Source organism: Macrosteles quadrilineatus, unplaced genomic scaffold, assembly GCF_028750875.1.
Source record: "Macrosteles quadrilineatus isolate MER2022 unplaced genomic scaffold, UCM_ALF_1.0 Scaffold_21__1_contigs__length_2333173, whole genome shotgun sequence".
NCBI classification, from domain to species: Eukaryota; Metazoa; Arthropoda; class Insecta; order Hemiptera; family Cicadellidae; genus Macrosteles; species Macrosteles quadrilineatus.
Window position 1 is genome coordinate 718282 of NW_026542614.1, and position 22331 is coordinate 740612.

At 36.2% G+C, this 22331-nt stretch overlaps 1 protein-coding gene across 1 annotated transcript; it reads right to left on the reverse strand.

Annotated features, from left to right (window-relative positions):
• Positions 1–487: 487 nt before the first annotated feature.
• LOC129005467 (peroxisomal membrane protein PEX13-like) lies at positions 488–21836 on the reverse strand. Its single transcript, XM_054434361.1, has 6 exons — positions 21700–21836; positions 6158–6424; positions 4924–5171; positions 4041–4229; positions 3317–3583; positions 488–2299 (listed from the first exon to the last, which is right to left on the reverse strand). The coding sequence occupies exons 1-6, from the start codon at positions 21783–21785 to the stop codon at positions 2283–2285; spliced, it is 1074 nt and encodes a 357-aa protein (XP_054290336.1). The 5' UTR covers positions 21786–21836; the 3' UTR covers positions 488–2282.
• Between the last annotated feature and the right edge of the window lie 495 nt (positions 21837–22331).

The window sequence follows — 22331 nt, forward strand, 5'->3', positions numbered from 1 at the left end:
ATACATTTTTCTTAATGCGAGAACTATCACGATACTCAGACAGAGCTGGAATGGTGCTAGAGACCACAGCTGAGTGGTCACATGACCTGCTAGTGACTCTTCAAGCGCTTGTAATATTAAACCGTTTAAAACCTCCAGCGGCTAGAGATACCAGCTCATGTGAGTGTTTCTAGCAGCTGGAGAATCAGTCAAACGATGCTGGTTTTATGCTGGTTCTAGCTGCTAGTTACTAGCGGCGAGAAAACCAGCTCCTTGTGATTAGGGGCTAAGTGTCATGTGTTTTATGTGTAATCAAGGCTAATCTGGACTCTGTCTACCAGGTAAGCTAGGCTAGCTGATCCCATCCAGCTATTTCCAGCAGTTTCCATTGTGATGAAAACCTCCGAGGTTCGTTTACGCTTTATTCAAAAAAGTATTTACGCTTTATGTTACATTTAATTCGTTGACTTTATTCAGATAGTTCAGTAGGGTATAAAGAAGGCATTACTAAACAAAATTTTGTATCATTTATTAAAAGAGATTTACAGTAACCGTATCATCTTCTTAACTAACAGATAAACACCACAGCATATGGTAGGAATAGTTCAAAGAAATCAATGGGATTTCTTCCTACAGGTGATGTTAAAGAATTTTTTAGGAGCTCATCAGCATGGTGAATAACAAAAGAGGTTACAAGCAAACGGAAACATTACAAACAAATTTTAGTTCAGACTTAAAACCATTTTCATTTATTGCCTTAACTAAAAGTAGACTGCACATGAACGGAATTAGTAACTCCATTTTAACTCAACATACCAAACGTGGCATTTCCCATTTGACTTTTCATGCGATCTTCTCTAGTATAAAGATTGTTTATACAAAACCTACATTATACCAATGCTTTCCAAACTACCTTGCACATAAGTTATTTTTGGCAGTATTTTATTCATATTTGGTAACACTTAAGTTGATTTAAGTCCTCTGAGTTAATTATAAGCTTTTCAAATACCGGCAAGAGTAAGTAAAATTTTTTTTATCTACACAAAAAGTAAAAAAAAAACAATACGTGTAAAGATCCCAAGTACAAGTGGGGCTTGTTTATGTTCCTTTAAAAATCATTGAAATTCAGTTGTTTCTTAACTTATTCATTTTGTTATAGTAAAATTAGATAAATTTTAATTCAACGTAAAATATTATTCATAAATAAATACCGTAACGTTATTTTAATACATTTTGATAAAAACCGTTGCATATAATGTAAATGCAAAACATGAAATGGCTACATTTTGAAATTTAAAAATTAGAATTCATTGAATATTTTGTTAAAGCTTCATAACTAAATGAGGACTCAGGAAGTAACTGAGGACTGTCTGATAAAATATCATAATGACGCTTGAATTGGCTTCTGACCCAAAAACAATGCTTCAAAAATTGATTGGATCCCTAAAACAAAAGACCCTGTATGTCTAAAAAAGTTGTAATATAAAAAGTGAAAAATTACTAAATGAATGCTGTATGGTGCAAAACACTTACTAGTTTACATTAAAAAATAGTTTAAAAAATGTACAATACATTTCCAACACAAAAGTTCAAAAAACCAAAAGAAATAAAAAATAATTGAGCATTGCTGCATTCTACTCATATTTACTTGCATACATGATTGTACACATTTCCTATTAAGCCTGTGTTTTTTTACAAACATTAGTAGTCCAGCCACATTTCTTGGAAAAATACTAAATATTCACTATCTATGGGTATTACAAGATCCGGCTATCACAATTACAACTAAACACCTTAGAATAAAATAATAAAAATAGTTTTCTAGTCTACGATTAAGTGATCCATCTAAAGTTTTACAGTCACTTGTCTGTGTAATGTTACTAACACATAGATTACAGTAAACGAGTAAGTACGTGATGGATTTGTTGGAAAACCTAATCCGTTACCGTATGGCCGTTGTACGGAATTGGAATGTATGGATTACATTCTTGTACTTGTTGAATAAAAACAAACCCAAAAACATTTATCAATAAACCAATTTCCTCATCACACAAACTCATGGCATGAACCTGCGTGCCCCATGTGACTAAAACTACTGTTCGAATAGCATGAACAGTTAATGTCAACATATTTCTTAAAAGCACTCATATTCTACACTTATATTTAAATTCTTCATTTGATATAAAAAGGAATATTTCATGTATAAACTAACAACAGAGAAATAACAAGTAACATTGGAAGAGACTAGAGTAGTTGGTTGAACTCCAGAAGAGGAAGACAATACCATTCATGTACCACTGTCTTTAATGAGATTCTGAAGCTGAAAATCATTTACATGGATTAGAAACAGAAAAAAGTTGTGTATGTTTACATACCTGCATAAAGTATTCCTTTGTTGAAGTAGGGGAAACTAGTTTTGGTTTTTGGATAAAAATAACCATCATAAAAGGAGTTAAATAATTGACTTCAGTTAAGGTTTTATCAAAATCTAGGGATAACCCTTAAATGAAGTGACTGATTTAGCTCCTCCATTTTATAAATAATGGAAAATTAAAGGTTACAAAAAGTAACTTAACAACATTTTAAATGCATTTTTACAACAGATATAATATGTTTTGCACATGATCAGCAAAATGAGGATGAAATATATGTTTTTTTTTTGTAAAGCCTAAGAACAATAAAGACTTAGTAGCCTACAAAGTAGGTAACTTAAAAACTATATTTTTCACCGCAGTAAAATAAAAATAAATCTATAAAGATGAATATAATAAAATCCTATTTCGGACTAAAACAATGTTGTTATTGTTAGTAACAATACATTAAGAAGGGTGTCTAGCAAACCATGGAAAATAGAATTCCACAGACAGCTCTGGACAGCTTTCCATGTTCTACATTTCAAAATAAAGGGTGAAATATCAAATTAACTGTATTTTAAACCTATTATCTGCTTTTAACTGTCTGGAACCGTCTTCTTGAGTAAGTGTATCATTCTTCTTAAAATATTTCAAGTGGTTTGTTTCCTTCTTAAAAAAAAACTTTTAACATTCAAGAAATAATCAAGGTGTGCTAACAATGACACAAATTATAAAAAATTAGTTTTGGAGATTTGTTAGAATTGGAGATTTCTCCAATCTCCAGTGGTTGAAAAAGTGGTCAGTGACCACGGAAATTTCTACTTTTAATTTTGTGATGTTTTATGTGTCTCTATGGACTTATTTAAAGGTAAGCCTGCTTTCCTGTCAATTTCCTTAATAATTCCTGGCAAATGCCCTATCTTTTTATAAAATAAAATTATAAAAAAGGCTATAAATCACAGAAAAAAAGGCCTTTTACTTACTGTGGGTGACAACGCTTTCACTGGGTGGCGTAGCGGGGTTGGCGTTAGACGTGGCTGCTTTAGCAGTAGCCAGCCTGGTAACGGGGACATAGCCAACTTGTCCATTCTGGTTTACGGCCAGTAGCCAGCCGCTGTTCTCGTAGAGTTGCTGTTCCCTCGGGGCAAGGTTCAACACCTCGTTGGATTGAAAACTCAGCTCCGCCTCTGTGCCAGCCTGGTGTGGGTACGCAGTCCTCACGTTAAATCCTTCCAATGGATCCCAAAGACCTAACCGAGTAAAGCGAATCATCAATTTATTGGTACTTTTCTACATTGAGTTGCTTTAGACTATTTGATTCCATATCAAGATTAGGGTTTGCTTAGGGGATTAGGGGGGTCTAAAAACAACCAAACTGCTTTACTGACATGGCCCGAGATGGAGTACTTCGAGCCGCTGACGCTACTCTGCAACAGCGCTTTTCAGGCAACAGTGACCTCCATTGGTATCTACTCTAGTACATGTATACTCAATGGTACTAATCTAAGTTGGCATTTGTAGACATACTAAGTCCTCAGATTCTTAAAAAAGGTAGCCTAGTTAAAGATTGTTCAAAGAAAAAATAAAACAATCTGGGTAGCTTAGTGATGAAAATTGTTACCTTCAAACCCAAAGGTCACTGGTTTGAGAATTGGATCGTCTTGTATAACACAATAATCTATCCACTAATCAGCTGAACCTACTCACTCTGGCTCGCACTGGAATGACTGGACACGAATTTTGAGATGAGGTACGGACCACCAAACAGTAATCCAAGGAAGGTGATCAGAGGCCATTTGGAAGTGTTGGCCCCTGGAAGCATCGCACCTTCCCTCTCGGCAGAATCATGTACAGAGTCCCATATACGATCTGCTTGAGGGTTATGGTCTAGTACACCTGGAAAAACGGTTCTGTTTTAAATTGCAATAAAACAGCTGTGGTTCAGTGAGTTAATGTAAGGATTAGTTTTGTTTTTATAATACATAGTTGATGTGTGTCAATAATAATTACAAGTGCCTTTTTCATTTCAATTGAGATGTTGGACTGTGCCATGGAAATCAGTAAATAATAAACAAAATTTAGGACTATATGGTAAAGACCTACAGTAGACTCCCTCTTATCCGGACTCCTCAGGACCGAGGCCAGTCCGGATAATGATTTTTCCGGTTAAACCGATGTCCCCAAAAACAAGTTATGTAACCAAAATATTTGACTTAAATTTTGGAGAGCATTGTATTTAGACACATGATCACTGGTCTCAAATCTTTCCCACAAGAACAATCGTTTCAGTACCGCCTACTTCCTGCCAATCAAGTCCGAGTTAAAGCGATGTGCTGATAAAAATTGTCCAGTTAAAGAGATGTCATTTCCGCCGAGTGTAGTCCAGTTAAACCGATGTCCGGATAAGGGAGTCTACTACATAGCCAAAATTTTAAAAATTAAATAAATATCAACAATTAGGAATAGAGTGCCTTTTTTTTATAAAATCGATATTAAATACTGACCATCTGTCAGCTCTTTGGCCACTTTTAAGGTAACTGTTAAATCTTTAGGTGGGTTAAAAATCTTTCACAATGAATTTCTAACTTACCGAGCCAATACAGCAATCGTCGGTAAAAGTTTCTTATAATTTTCAGTAGTGTCAATGTTGAGAGCATAGAAACAAACATCTGCCTGAGTCTAGAAAAGTTGTCAACCACTCCCAGCACTGCGTGGAATGACGAGTGCATCGCGTAGTAGGTCGACTCTAGCATCATACTGACGGACGTGAAGGCACCAACTATTGACTCTATAGACTGAAAAGCATCCCGCGAGCCTTCTTCAGCCACTTGTAAAAACCTGGAAAACAATTTCTGTTGAGATAACTTATCTCAAACAATACTCATAAAATATAATATTTATCTTCTGTAGTTTCTTTGTTAAGTTAAGATGACATCTGAATGAGGTTATAGACAAAAGCAAAAATGTTTTATGAAATGAAAACAAAACCCTCCTCTTCATGAAAGCTACCATATTACTGTAAATAAATGAAAAATTAAGAGAGAAAATTCATTAAGTCATTGTAACAAGAAGAACCGGAAATTAATGTTTATTTTCACAATATTACTAATATTAACAAAGATCAGCTGTTGTTATTATTTATACAGACAAAAAAAATGTTAGCTAAAAGAATATTCTATAGGCTAATATATAAATAATAAAAAATATACCAAAACCAAAAATAAAATATTTTATTTTACTTTAATGCCAGTGGATGAACTGTAATTATTAGTTTTTTAATTAAATTTTAGACTTACCAACTACTGAGCATGCAACATACAGCTGTCCGTGTGAAAAGCATGCATTTTCTAAGGTTAAACCGGTGATAGTCAGGGATGCCCGTGTGCCTAAATGGTGATTGCAAAAGCAAGATGCAAAGGAAATTGTAGTTGCTTGAATTCAAAGGGTAATTCGGAGGAAATCATCGGTATTCTTTGGATTAAAGATATATATTAAATTAATTAGACATTAAATAAAATATATAATAATTTGAAATTTACTTTTTGTAAACTTGATAACTATCAAAGATTCAAGTTAATTTAAAGTTTAGGCCTAATAATTTTTAATAAAGGTAGGTTCATTAAACCTAGGCTAAAAAGGTCTAATTTTTTCTGTCCGTTGTTTGTTAAAACTTGTTTTGTTGCATCACTAGTCTATTATTTAATTTAGTAGGCCTATTTGTTCTAGGTAGTTAAGTTACTATTGTATATTTGATATTCCTTGATGTTTTGGCTATCATAGCATAATGTCATTGAGTGAATAAAGAATAAAACGAAAGTACTCACCTATTTTCAAAACCTCCTCCCATAGGATATGACCCATAACCGTAGCCTCCATAACCAGACATAGAGCCATATGGACTCATGCCCATGCCATATCCACCGTAGTTACCAAACCTAGGTGGTACCCCCATCATCCCTGGACGTGTGTGTAGCTGCGGTGGTCTCTGGGGTAGAGGGGGAAGTCCAGACACTCTTTGTGAATTGGCAATCGGATTGTTCATTGAAGGCATCTGACTTGACGGGTGGGGAGCATGACTAAAGGCCACATTCCTAGAAAAAAAATAGGTTATCAATCAAATGGTAACTGAAATAAATTTGTTATCCACACCATTGTACAATACCCCCGCCGCAGTAAACCTGTAGACTAAGCGAAATTCAATTTGTCTGATTACATATTTACTAAAATATTTCCATAAATAAGAAATATTTATTCCCAATTTAAATAACATTAGATTTAACGAGTGCTTAGGTTTGCTGCTACGGAAAAGGTAAACAGTGTTTTTTGACCAAACGTCAATAGTATAGGATGAAATAAATAAATTTGCCAAATTTGATCGAAATATATCCATAAAAAGTCAACCACAACAGTTTTCATTTTCTCCATAAGAATAACATGGGAATTTTAAATTTGCCCTTTTTGAATTTTCTCTGTAACCCTTAGGCATACAAAAATGCTTCAATATACTAAATTATTTCTTTTTTTAATCTCTACAAAATGTTTGGGAGAGAAATTCTAAAATTTTATGTTTTTAGGGTCTAAAATAGGAAAACCCCATTTTTACCCCATAAAACCCCCATAAACCCTCGTTCCCATGGTCCGATCAATGCTGGTTTGCGAACTCGTTCAAATAAATGTAGGTTAACACGTTTATACCAAATTTCATCAAAATCGGATAATTTTTGTTCGAGTTATCGTGCTAACGGACACACACACACACATATATATATATAAATATATAATGAAGAAAGCATATTAACTCAGTACCCTGAAATTATTTTTATTTTTAAAACTCTACATGTTTCGACCTTTAGGCCATTTACAAGAGTAACATTTAACCTCACTTCAAACACAAACAAATTAATTAACAAATAAACATCATGTGATGATCTTTACATATGATTTTTCTTTTTTCTTAAAATGTATAGTAAAATAATCTTTGGTCATGGAATTTTGTCAACACAAACATCAAGAAGAGAATAAATTAAACAACCATAGTAAAATTTTATATATATCTATGACAAAATTCCATGACCAAAGATTATTTTACTATACATTTTAAGAAAAAAGAAAAATCATATGTAAAGATCATCACATGATGTTTATTTGTTAATTAATTTGTTTGTGTTTGAAGTGAGGTTAAATGTTACTCTTGTAAATGGCCTAAAGGCCGAAACATGTAGAGTTTTAAAAATAAAAATAATTTCAGGGTACTGAGTTAATATGCTTTCTTCATTATTTATAATAGTAGCCCTTTATCTAAACAATTGTATATATAAAAATAGGATACTAGCTGTAACCCGCGGGCTTTGCCCCGTTTAACTTCTTAATTTTCCAGATGATCTCGTTCGCATGGCTCAATCAAGTCCTGGTTGAAGTTCGTTCGCTACGCTCACTCACCTTTAGGTTGGAGCTCGTTCGCTGCGCTCACTTGCCTTCGGGTTAGCTCGTTCGCTACGCTCACTTGCCTTCAGGTTAGCTCGTTCGCTACGCTAACTCGCCTCCAGGAGTCCAGGTTGAAGTTAGTTCGCTACGCTCACTCACCTTTTCGTTGCAAATTAGCTGTTGTCATAAATGTAAAAGAAATAATAGTGCTGCACCCTGTTGGTAATCCTTGTAACTTTAACCCTAGGAGTGGCAGACCGACAGAAAATGTCGATTTCAAAATGTGCCGCTGGAGTGGCGGGCGACAGAATATGTCGATTTATGTAAAGTTTTTTTCCGTTGCATGTTAAGCACATTTAAAGTCGGTGAAATTAGATAACTCTTATACCAATGGAAAGATAAGATTCCGAAGTTTCATTTTATTATAAGAATGAACCTTATAACATAAATATATCGATCTTATAATGAGTTACATTTAAACGAAAAATACGCGCTAACTCGCGAACGCCATGTTTTGTTGCGAAATCGTAAAAGATGAGTCATTTCAAAAATAAATAGCAGACGTAATTTTTGTCTCTGACAAAAGCAAGTGGTACCACTGCAACAAGCATGAAGTAAGCTTTTATTCTGTATAAAGTATTACGTCATAATACATTCCAACAGCTGATGAACAATTTTTGTAAATAGCCTATTTTTACGTATTGTTCATGTGGCGGATCGACATAAAATGTCGATTTCTAAATCGCATATATATATGTCAAGAAAAGTACAAATATCGTTGTGTTATATATGTCCTTATAGACGAAGAAACGTAGAATTCAATGTTGTCACGTTGGTCACTCTGACAGAAGTTTTGGATATTTCACAGCTGAAAAAAAATGACACTTGTCATCGGCTAACCAAAAATGGCGTTGTAATCGCGAGTTGTTATGCAACAATAAGTGTGAGTTTTTGTCCGTATATTTGGTGTAAATACGTAATTTTACTGTGTATATGTGCGGTTTAGTGTAGTGTAGTGTATTATGTATAATATTTATGCATTAGCTTGCATAAATATCTACACTGTGCGATCTAAAATTGGATATAAAATCAGTGAGTTTTTGTGTTATTTTAGCATTCAGAAACATGGATGAATCTTCAATTTTAGAGGCGCTCGATATTGAGCCCTTTTCTGATGAAGAGGATCTATCAGTGGATGATCCTGGCTATAATACCCCAGCAAATGAGTCAATACCTGATGTGCCCCTTCGCCCCCACAAGGACTTACCCACTAGGCCTAGGCCTAGGCCTAATGTGCTACCAACACTTGGTGATATACAGCCTGTTTTCCAAATTGAACAATTAGCTGCCTCTTCCATTTCCAATCCTGAACTTTCTCAATCCTCTTATTCTTTACAAGGACCCACCCCTGATACATCCCCCCCTCGTACATCGACCCCCCTTCCTTCTGTGCTCTCTCCAAAAATAATAGATACCGGTACTTCGCATCATGCTCCAACCCCCCCACAACCTCCTATTGATTTGGCAGTACCTTCTTGCAGCAGTTACCCCTCCGATAAACTGATTTTGAGACAAAAAAATGAAGCCGCCATGAAATAGGACATTTTAAAACGCAAAAACGTTGGTACCAGCTCGACCCGGATAAGTGAACGTCCCAAACGATTTCAGTTGTCATCGATCCTGCAAACCGCAGTTGACGAAGACTCAGACATATCAGCTGATGACCTGATGGATTTTTCCAGCGGAAGTGAGGACAATTACATTCCTGACATCGATGATCTGGATACTTCGGACCGTGAAGATATCCCCGCAGATTTTCTGCGAACACAGAACCCAGAACAGTTTGATTTTTTCCCTGATTCACCCCCACCTCCTCCAATGGAACCTTTGACGCTGGAGCTTCCTCCTCCACCAAAAAAGAAGCGTCAAGGAAAAAAAAGTGTTCCTTCGGCCCGATCTTCAGCACCTGGACCAGATGAAGACAACCCGGACATCCCCCGTGCAGTAATGGAGGAAATCGGCCCGGCTCCACCACCCAGGCAACCAAGGCCTCAGCAAGGTCAGCGGAACCATCCTCGTGTCCAGCCTATCCCACAGAGAGAGCAGCCAAGGAACCAGGTACCATGGGTCCGGGTTTATCCACCTGAGCAGCCAATGGACGTAAGTTCTAAATTTACTGTTCCAATTACTGGGCCAACTTGCCGACCATCAACCAACCCTTTGTACTATTTCTTCCTTTTTTTCACTGAGGCAATGTGGGAACTTTTTGTCACTGAGACAAACAAGTTTGCCCGCAATAAAATTGGCCAGTTGCGTAGAGAGGGAAGGATACCCCCCCATTCCAGACTGCTCAACTGGTTCGATGTCTCAGTGGAAGAAATGAAGAAATTTATTGGCCTTCTCTTGTCAATGGGACTTACCCGTCGTAAGCACGTCACAGAATACTGGACCAAGAACCCTGTGCTAGAATTACCTTTCTATAGCAAAGTGATGTCTCTACGACGCTTTCAGAGCATAATGTCTATGCTGCATCTGAGTTCTCGCGTATCTCCACCCAAAGACCAACCAGGGTATGATCCTTGGGTGAAAATACGTGAATTTCTCGACATGATGAATGACAGCTTTAGGCATTATTTTATTCCAAAACAAGAGGTATGTATTGATGAAAGTATGATCGGGATGAAAAACCGTACTACTTTCATCCAGTACATGCCTAATAAGAGACACTCACGCTTTGGTATAAAGAAATTCGAATTGTGTGACAGTGCAACGGGGTATGTTCTTCAGTCTGTTCTTTACAGTGGTAAGTACTTCTTGTCTGGGGGTGTTGATCCATTCACCCATAAAGTTGTTGAGTTTCTGTGTACCAAAGTGGGTTTATTGAACAAAGGATACCATCTCTTTACGGACAACTTTTACACGAAAATTCCTCTGTCCCGTTTCTTGTATCGTCGTAACACCTTCTTGACTGGCACGATAAATAAGCGGAGCAAGGAAGTTTCGAGAATTGTCCAGAGAGCAGCTTTGGTTGTTGGCGAAGCCATGTATTTCAGAAGAAGATTTGAGCCCTCGGGCTCAGTTCTCCTTGTGAAATTCAAGGAAAGGGACACTAGGAAACCGGTGCACCTAATCACAACAGCCATTCATGCTCAGGACACAGAAAGTGTCAGTAAGAGTGGAAGAAGGTCTGTAAAGCCGGTTGTTATACAGACATACAACCAGCACATGGGTGGTGTGGACTCAAAAGACAAAAGTGTTTACCACATCTCCTGCACTCGTACTACTACAAAGTATTGGCGGAAAATAGTTTTCAACTTTATCGACATGGCTGTGTATAACGCATATGTTTTGTATGTGGCCCAAAACCCAAATCATATGTCTAGATTCAACTTTGTCGTTGACTTGGTTAGTAAACTATGTTCCGTCAATACTCAGGCCCCACCCCCTGCGCGTCCCATTGGTCCTGCTGGTGATGGCCCTGATGCTGGTCCTGAAATTGACTTTGATGACCCTGATGCCGTACTGGAACAACCGCCTGCTCCTGAGCAAGAACACCGTATCATCAAGATGCCACCTGGTCTTGGCCGAATATGTGTTGTATGCAAAAGTAAAGGACTAACAAAAAAGGGGACATATTACTGTCCGCCCTGTGATGCTGGTGTTCATAAACTGTGTGCAGACTCACTCCAGCTTGACGTCGCACCCCGTAGGCGTAGGGGACCGCAGCAACCCCGCTAAAGTGTTGAGTGTTGAGTGAAAAACCTTTTTTATGTTTTGTTTTAGGTTAGTTGTAATAGGCTTGGTGTTTTGTATTTTCTTGTCATATTATCTAATTAAATTGTGTGCTTTCTTGTTATATTATCTAATATTTTATATTTATCTCATTAGTAGTGGGCACAAATACTATATAGGCCTAATGTGACGTACATTTTTTTCATATTTTTGATATATATGCCCTCTATATATGCCTATATACATATACAATCCTAAATAGAATCTAATAAATTATCATTACACTGCTAATTTTAGCTCAAGTGGCCGGAAATTTATATTTTTACATTTATCTATTCCAATAAACCAAACGTGTATACAGGCGTCGTATCGATTTTTCATATTTTTCATATATGGGCTACAAATATATATATACATATACGTACATATTCTTGAAGGGTACTAAATTTACTATTATAATATTGTTTTGTTTTTGTGATGGGGGCTTTTTACAAAATATTTATATAAGTTTCAATTCAAAAAATTTTTTCTTCAAAATTTTTTTTTCATATATCAATGTTTATAATAAGTAAAGAAATTTTTTTTCCTCCCAAACTTGTTATCTATTCTTATTTGGAACATTATGGGCTTACAAAAACATCTGGGTTTATAATATTCATTTATTATTAGAGGGCATTTTTGAATCTGACAATGAGTTAGTGTAAAAATTGACGTTTTGTAGTTTTTTGGTTTTTTTTTTCTTGTAAACATAAAAAAAAGATTTTATGTATATAATTGTATATATTCTTGAAGGGTACAACATTTACTATTATAATAATGTTTTGTTTTTGTGATGGGGGCTTTTTACAAATTATTTATATAAGTTTCAATTCAAAAATTTTTTTCTTCAAAATATTTTTTTCATATATCAATGAATATAATAAGTAAAGAAAATTTTTTTTCTCCCAAACTTGTTATATATTCTTATTTGGAATATTATTAGCTTTCAAAAACATCTGGCTTTATAATATTTATTTACAACTATAGGGCATTTTTGAATCTGACAAAGAGTTAGTGTAAAATTTGACGTTTTGTAGTTTTTCCGTTTTTTTCTTGTATAAAAAAAAAAAAAAAAATTTTTCATATATTATGGTATTTTTATGTAGAGAAACAAATTGTACACAGTATGTATATATTGAATTGTTCAATAAAAATTTAGAATTTATGTGATAAGTTTTTGCTTTTGAAATAAATTTGTAAAAATATATAAATTTTGTTTTTATTTACTTTTACCTCTAAAGTCATCTTTCAAAAGTAATTATTATTGTGATTTTTGAATTCTACTGACTATTAGGAACAAAAAGAGTATGAGGTTCAATAGGTTATCTCTGCTAACTAGTTTTATACAATTTTTTGAAAAAAACCTTGCAAATTCACCAAAATTTGCCTGCCACTCCACACAGCACATACTGAAAATTGGTCCCGCCACTCCTAGGGTTAATGCTATTGAACATCATAGCACAGAACCAACTTGTTTAATTGAAACAGCTGTTAAGATTCATTAATTCCATTTCTCATAAGGTTAACATGGGAAACTCCAGAGCCACTGGGGCGGAGCCGATTGGACGGATCACGAAATTGATGGTGTATAAACCTATTCCATGAAATTCTACACGTATGTACCAAGTTTCGTGGCAATCGGTTCAGCGGTGTCTGAGTTTATCACTGCCAAACAAATATATATATATATATATATATACAAACATTCTCTTTTATACTTATAGATATAAATAAAAATATATATATATGAATTTGAACGGATGGTGTTTTTGGCCTCTGGGGACCTCGAAATAAAAAAGTAAATCGGTCCGGGTCCAGGTCTTACCATAAGACCTACGGTAATAGCTTATTCCCAATATGGGAAATTCGCTAAATATATCTAGAATCAACAAAGTTAAATAAAAAGAGTAAAAATAAAAATGCATATGACTAGACTGTTTAACAATAGGCCTACCACGAACAAAAAGTCCCCAACTACAGGCTTGCTTAATCATAGTAGCTGCTAGAAGCCAGGATAAACTTAAAATGTTTAAACGTACAGAGCTCTCCGCAAAAGAAGAATGTGAACAGAAGCACAACTCCATATGGACGTGACTGAATTCCAGGAAGTCTACTTTCAAGATTTAGATCATGTCTGAGAAACATTAGAAGACAGCGGCCAACCTTTGTTTTCCAGTTAACTTAAAGAACCCGCAAATTAATTTGTCACTTTGGGAGAACACAGGGTTTCAGCATGACCATCATTAGACTACATTTTTTTTTAGCCTAAACTATATTTTTAAGTGGGATTTATAATAACGCTTGTGAGACAGCAGTCCCTAAACGTTTACCTCTGGTCCCGACCAAGCTTTCATCTCAGAACTGTTTGCAACCCACTTGTGTTTGAAAGATTAGTTTTATTAATTTTTATGATCATAGCAATGTCATACGTAGCAAAATGAGAACTGTGAAGGTAAGTAAGGGTAACAGTCAATTAAAATAGGCCTACTTGACTTAGAACAAAACAACATAGAACTTCAAAGAACTTATTGTAGTGACGCAGGGCCGTCCAAAGGGGGGGGGGGGCAATCGGGGCAAGGGCGCCGCGCAGCGGCTATTTGTATTAACATTGTATTAAAATATGCGAATGTGACTATTGCTGCTGGGGGGAGGGGGCGCCATGACCACATTTGCTCCAGGCGCCGCCAACCCTAGGGACGGCCCTGTAGTGGCGAATCCTCACAAGGGCCTTCCCCATATGCCTTTTCTCTCATAAAACTGATTAAGGAAATCATATAGCGAGTTTTGGTTAGGTTTTAGCGAATTTCCCATATATATAAGCACATATATATATATGTGACCGTTAGCACAATAACTCAAACAAAAATGATACGATTTTGATGAAATTTGGTACAAACGTGTAAACCTACATTTATTCGAACGAGTTCGCGAACCAGCATCATCGGACTATGGGAACGGGGGTTTATGGGGGGTTTATTGGGTAAAAATAGGTTTTTCCCATTTTTGACCCTAAAAACACAAAATTTCACAATTTCTTTCCAAACCATTTTGTAGAGCTTAAAAAAATAAACAAATTAGTATATTGAAGCGTTATTATGCGCCCATTAGTTACGGAGAAAATTAAAAAAAAAAAGTAAATTTAAAATTTCCATGTTATTCTTATGGAGAATAACCTTCTGTAATCTTCTGACAGTATAAACTGAAAAACTCTAAGATATTTATGAATAATACACTATTTACAGAACTAGAATAAACCAATTAAAACTGTGACAGCTGGTGACAAGCAATGCTGACAGAGCACAATCAGCACATTCCATCTTTGCTAACTCACTCAAAATACTGCTAATAACTGACCAATGCCAACATGAGCTGAGCTGTGCTTTCAAATCACTAATGCAAGACTGCACATATGTTATCAATTGACATAATATTCCTGATAAAAAAACACTTAAACAATCTGACCAAACCAAGAGGAAATTTATTTCACAACCACCAAAAACTAAACCCCCCCTAAAAAAGTGACAATCAGAAACCACCATAAATCATGTCAAAATATCCATGTGGAATATGCAACATAGGGGTTAAACACAAAGGCATTCTGTGTACCGGAGAGTGCAATCAATGGTATCACTCCAAATGCCTGAACTGGACAGATAAAAAACTGAAAACGCTTACGAACCTAGAGATACAAAGCTGGAAATGTAATTCGTGTACCGAAGACACCAAAGTCCAAAACCCCAGTGTAGACGAACTAGAGCAAAGGATTAGTAACCTAAATGACATAGAATCAGCTGACCTTGAAACATCACTATCTTTAGCATCCGAGGTTGGCAGCGCGCTACTAATGGGGAATAAAGAACTCAAACAAAACTTATTCGCTATGACAAACAAGTACATTATGCTAGAAAATGAAATAAAGGAATTGAAAAACTCCAAAGACCATTCCTTAATATACGAACAGCAACTAGAGGAATGCATTATTGAAAAGGAAAACATCCTATTCAAATATAACTCCCTCATTGAAAAAACAGATGAACTAGATAAAGCACTGATAAAGGAGAAACAAATGAGATATGGCCTAGAAAAAATGTTCGAGGAACATGACAAGGAGAGTACTGAAACTATCCTTAGATATGAAACAAACATCAAACAACTCCAAAACAAAGTTAAAGAACTTGAACAAAATAAGCCTGTCGTAGATAGAAACCCAGCTAGACCAATATACACAGACTCTGAAACCCAAACAACGATCTCTGATGCATTCCCGTCAACTCCAAACACAACGATATACACAGAACTACTACACATAAAAAATAAAATCAAGGCCTTAGAAGGGAATATGGAAAAATTGAATAAAAAGCAACTAAAAAAAGAGAACTCAAGACACAAAAGAGACAAAAACTACTGCTGTCACAAACAGATTGAAACTGAGGGAATCAGACAAACCCCGTCCAAAAAAACTGAATACACTTAATACAGAGGGAAACAGACAAACCCCGCCTAAAAAACTGAATACACTTAATACAGAGGGAAACAGACAAACCCCGCCTAAAAAACTGAATACACCGAACACAGAGGGAAACGGACAACCCCGCCTAAAAAACTGAATACACCTAAATACAGAGGGAAACAGACAAACCCTGCCTAAAAAACTGATTGAAAACACAACAATCAATTCCACACTGGACCTGGGCCAAACAGCCTCTCTTATTCCACTCAGTGACGATGAAGATGCTGAATCCACCGAAACAAGAGCACATCCAGGGATATTCATTAGGAGTAAATCTGTGAACACAAACAGCGGCAGAGTATCTATGATTACAGAGGAAGACCATCGTAGCCTCGAAGGACAAAAGATGTTTGCATTTCCACCAGAAGATAACCCGCTGATAAGCACACAATTAATGACAGATGAGAACCTACAGCACACATGCCGCATCCACCTTATTGACACACAACACCCAACATCATGTGAATACCAAACACTGCCACCCGAAGCTAGACCTACTATAATCAGGAGACTAGAAAATAGAAACCTATCCTTTAACAACTTTATGACAGCTCAAGACAACGAGGACAACATTCACATTGCCATATGCTCAACAGGAATAAATGGCAATTGGAAGAGGAAACTGTTCCGGTTCCTTGAATTGGCAAACGATTGTATAAAATTCCCAGTACTTTTCTCTATCAGACTCGAAGAATTCATAGAAACTGCCAGCCTCAGCAAACTACACATCAGGGAAATAATACAAATACTACTACAATATTCATGTAATGCCTACCTACATCGTTTCCGGATTTACACACAAACAAAAGACTACAAAAAAATTATTGATGATCTCATTGACCACACTACAGACAGGGTACAAAGGAAAATAGCAAAAATATTCCCAGGAAAAGAAAAAACCTCGTACTACAGTACTTGGAGAACAACTCGGGGAACATACACAGGAATTAACACCTATCAACCTCCATGTCTACCATCCAACAGTGAGGAAAGCTTCGCTCAAGCAGCGATGCTTGAGCAAAGAGAACTTTGGAAGTCAAAAGAATCGATGTTGCTACACCACCTTAACACCATATACAAGGAGTACAATATAAGCAGCCTCCAAAAAGACGACCCTAAACTCCAAGACTTCTGTAATAGAACCAAAAACAAATACGCCATCATAAACCTGAACACTGGAAACTTCCTCACCCAACAAGAAACAACACACCCAACACCTCACCAATTCGGTTTCGATGGAGCACGTCTAGTGCAACTACTGAGGAAAGGTAATGGAAATTATGCAACTGCTCCAAACAACATAGCAATTAATCAAAACATCTTAGTATCAGACGAGACAATACTCCTAAACTAACTACATCTCTATAAAAGCACAAAACACATTGACATTAAAAACTCATACAACACTGAACTGAACTTAGTCCAAGGTGTGCCAGGATGTGGGAAAACAACTTTCCTACTCAACAACTATGCTACAGGGGACCTCATCCTGTTTCCTACAAGAGATGCGGCAATGGACTTCCGACAGAGATACAAAACCAACCACCCAGACCATAGCCAGGCAAAATGCAATGACACCTTCCGAACCGTGCATTCATTCATAATAAACTCCACCCAACATCTTAAGAGAGGAAACACCTATAACAGGCTCTTCATCGACGAAGCCCTAATGATGCATGCCGGAGAAATACTCTTTGCAGCCATTTTATCAACTGCTAAAGAAGTATTGCTTATTGGCGACATGAACCAAATACCATATATAAACAGAGCAGAGAACCTAGAAGTTAAATACCACAACATTACAGAAATAGCCACAACAACAAAAATACTAAACACCACTTACAGATGCACAAAGAGCACCACAGCCATCCTTTCAAAATTCTACAGCCAAGGAATGCAAACCACCAACCAGACAGAGAAAGAACTGGCAACACAGCAGTACCAGGGACTAGAAAGCCTGAACCTCACTCTCGACAAAAATAAATACAAATGCTTGGTCTTCAAACAAGCTGAGAAAAGAGAACTAAACAGCTAGGCTTCAACGCATCTGATACATGAATTTCAAGGACGGCAAGCAGAAAACATAGCTGTCATTTAAGAGAAGAAAATTATGAGTCGCAGCACCACTGCATCGTTGCTATCTCAAGGCACACACACTCATTCCTTTACATAACACCCAGCAGTAATGATAAACTAGGCCGTTGGATACAACAAGCAAACTTGCTTAGCTCCCAGGAACTTTCCAAATACCACATCAACATTGAGAAAATCGCAGAACCACCCCTCCCAAAGTATAAAAACACACTACAAACTAACAAAAACCAAAGTTGCACACAAGAACCCTTGAAACACTCCCACCTCCCAACATCATTTTTTAGAAGAACACCCTCATCCCAGAGAAAAGCACAAAAACCAGCTCAAAGATGTAACACATCCCCTTCGACACTCCGTACAGTAAAATTCCAAAACACCTAATAGCCAACAAGGACTTAAAATTCTACACCAAAACATAAATTGGTTATCTAAAAAAAACTGATAGACTAGCACACTTCCTCCAAGATGAAGACCCGGACCTGATCATAATAACAGAGCATGGCGTAGCACAACAAAACTTGCAAAACACGTGGGTAGAAAATTACTCACTTATTGGAGGCTTCTCAAGGAAATCCCATGTCAAAGGAGAAGTGGTCGCTTACGTAAGAAGTGGCTGGGAAAAACATGTATCACTCATATGCACAAGTAGCGAGGAAACAGAACTGATTTGCGAAACTGTGCTCTTTAAACTGAAGCTAAACAGGAATCCACTGCTGGTCCTCGGAGTATACAGGCCACCAAGTGCAAACCTAGACCAAGCCATTGATATACTCTCTGAACAACTGGAAACAGTGCTCACTACGGATAAGCAAATATTAATAATGGGAGACATCAATGTAAACAACCTAGTTGATGACAATGAAAACAAAAAAATTGAAGAACTCCTAACCTCCTTCAATATCTCAAGACTGAGGCTACCTCCCACTCGAATTACAAGTGACTCAGAAACATCAATAGACTGGATATGCTCAAACATTGATAATCAACAAATAGAAACCTCAGTTATAACATCAGGACTATCTGACCATACCGCACAAATCGCAAAAATCATCACTAGAAAACCGATCATCAACAACATCAAAGAAAATAAACGAATCTTCAACAAAACAACAATAGATAACTTTAAGACACAACTACAAGAACAAGACTGAGAAACTATAATACAAACTCATGATGTAGATGAAGCCTACAACAATTTCAGCAACATCATCCAGACAACACTAAACCACGCCTGCCCTCTTAAAACGACAAGAGTTAAACAGCATAAAAGGAGACAGTGCTGGAATCAAGAATCGGCTAGACTTAAATGAATATATAAAGGCCTTAGAAAAGGAGCAAACAACCGGACTTATGGAAGACAAAGCCAGAACAACTATTAAAAAAAAGGAGTACGACCAGCATTTGAAAATGCTTCGGAAAGAAAACAACACAGCTCACATAAACCAGGCTGAAAACAAGTCTAAAGCACTGTGGCAAACAATAAACCGAGAAAGGGAAGCGAGATCAAATACTGAAACCCAAATCCATCTTCAAGTCAACAATAAAACAATAGACGACCCAATAGAAGTTTCAAACTGTTTTAATGATTTTTTCTCATCAATAGCCGACCGAACACTCCAAAATAACAATAACTCTAGAACCAATGCCTTAACAGACCACTTACCAGCAACACATCACACACTCCAGTTCAGACGGGTCACACAAAAAGAAGTGCAAAAGACCATTCAATCTCTAAAGATGAAAAATTCATCCGGAACTGATGAGGTATCAGCTAAACTTCTAAAAAACTGTAAAAATGAAATAGTAATACCCCTGACAGACCTCATAAATAAATCACTCTCACAAGGAAAATTCCCAGATAAATTAAAAATAGCTTAAGTCTACCCAAAATACCAAAATGGACCAACGATAGAAAGAAACAGCTACAGGCCAATCTCCCTAATATCAACGTTTTCAAAAATAATCGAAAAGATAGTACTAGCCCAACTCCTACACCATCTTCAAGAACACAACCTTCTCAATAGTCAACAGCATGGATTTATCAAAGGCAGATCGACAGCCACAGCCTTAATACAACTGACGGAGCACATACTAGACCAACTAGAAGAAGGCAGCACTTCAACAAGCCTCTTCCTAGATTTTAGTAAAGCTTTCGACTGCCTAAACCACAAACTTGACTTTTTTGGATTTCTTACTTCATTAGCTTTACAAATATGTAGGCTACATATCATCAGCCTACATAATGTTTCACAACACAAACAAACACTGTACCGGTAGGCTATAGTTTACACTTATTTGCGGTTATTGTATTATTATGTCCCTATTACGTACCTACAAAAAAATATTTCTCACATGTTATACATTTTTAGGTACGTAATTGAATACACTACAAGATTATGTTGGTTTGAAGTAAAAAAATTTGGTACAAAAGTTATATACTAAATACTGTGAACTTTTTTCTTGCGAATCGCTAAAATATAAAAACATTATTTTATATACGTATGTTTATAGGTAAAAAATTATTTTTACCATAAACTTTATGACTTTTTTTGATTCCTTACTTCAGCTTTACAAACATGTATATATCATTATTAGTAGCCTATAGCCTACACATATATTATATAACTTTATACAACATAAAACTAACACTGTACGGTTTTCAATTTTTTCGGTTCTCCGTTTGTCATTATATTTCGCCCCAAAAACTTATAAAAAAAAAATATTTTCCTAACATGTTACTGTATATATTTCTATGTAGGGAATTAAATTGTCTACAAAATGTATATAATGAATTTCCCATAAAAAATCCGTAGAAAAAAAAATACCAAGGCCGCTTTTGAAATTTCAAAAAAATTCAAATTTTTTATTTTTTCACTTTACCGATAAAATACACTGTCTAAATCGTTATAATATTACTATTTCTAGATTCTCCTGTTCTTTCCGAACAAAATGGAATATGAGGTTGGCTAGGTTTACTTGTACGGTTGAATTTTTACGAATTTTCAAAAAAAGGTCTGCAAAATCGCCAAAATGGGTTGGCCATTCCCCACTTCTAACATTGGCCACTGCTAGGGTTAACACTCGGAGGGTTAAAAGAAAATTCCAGAAAGTTAAGATTTACAATGCTAAAAATTAAATTTACTGCTGATTGTTACCCGCTTGGTTTATTCTTGTAGGCCTATTCCACCATCCACCCAACCATTAGGGAAAAAACTAGGGCCTAATCCAATTTTCGGAGAAAGCAAAGTATTAGGCCTACTTTAGATGCCAGTGTTTGATCACATCCCACCCAGCCTGCTCCTTGGCCTACGACCTACAAAGCTTGGTTTGAAGAACACGGTTGTGAGCAATGGATGAAAATCAAAATTTGACAATCTAGCCTAGGCCTACCTAGGCCTATTGTGTAACTTATTGTTTTGTGTCTCCCAGTAGGCTTATGAAAGTTAGCTGAACAAGGTCCAACTGCTATTATGAAAGAGGGTTTTTTTTTAATTCTTAGTTCTTGATACATATTCTATTGACAATTAAGAAGACTTACAGAGGAGATGATGTAGCTGTTTTTCTTACCTTCCTTTTCCTGATATTACTCCTGGATTTGTGCTGCGATGGACTTTGCATCGCCCACTTTCCCAGGGTTTTTGAGGGGCACTCATCTTAAAAATTAAATCAACACCTTGATTTTAGTAGAAATTCCTAGCACAAAAATATTCCGATTTCTAATATAAGTCTATAAATATTTTACAAAGCTTGACGACATCAACAACATGACCACTTTTTACTTAACTTATCATTCGATTCGATTCATTATCATCAATCATTCCATTAATCCATTCCATTCCACTTTTCCACTCCTAAGTCCCAGTGTTCCATCTCCCTCCACTCCATCCACTCACTCCACTCTACTCATCTAGTGCCTTCAGAATCATAAATAATTTCGTAATCGCAAATTAGGCCATGTTGATTTGATTTATGAATAGCATCGTTGATTATATTTGTTAGTTTCTTTTTCTAGTGATCAAGCTATTGGCATGTTTAAGCTTTTTAGAAGAGAACTGCTTTCCTAAACATGATCTTTCTAATTTATATCTAATAACTGATTTGGGTAGCAATTTGGTTGATACTTACATAGATAGTCTATGACGTGGGGTCCCAGTTTATCGACATCCCAAAAGATCGACACTGAAATAGTCCCATAATGT

Excerpts from the sequence above, each read along its gene's own strand:
- LOC129005467 (XM_054434361.1), bottom strand. The coding sequence starts at position 21,785 with ATGAGTGCCCCTCAAAAACCCTGGGAAAGTGGGCGATGCAAAGTCCAT. Across the intron at positions 6,425-21,699 it reads GTAATATCAGGAAAAGGAAG|GAATGTGGCCTTTAGTCATG; the intron begins GTAAGAAAAACA and ends TTTTTTTTCTAG. Across the intron at positions 4,230-4,923 it reads ACGATTGCTGTATTGGCTCG|GTGTACTAGACCATAACCCT; the intron begins GTAAGTTAGAAA and ends CCGTTTTTCCAG.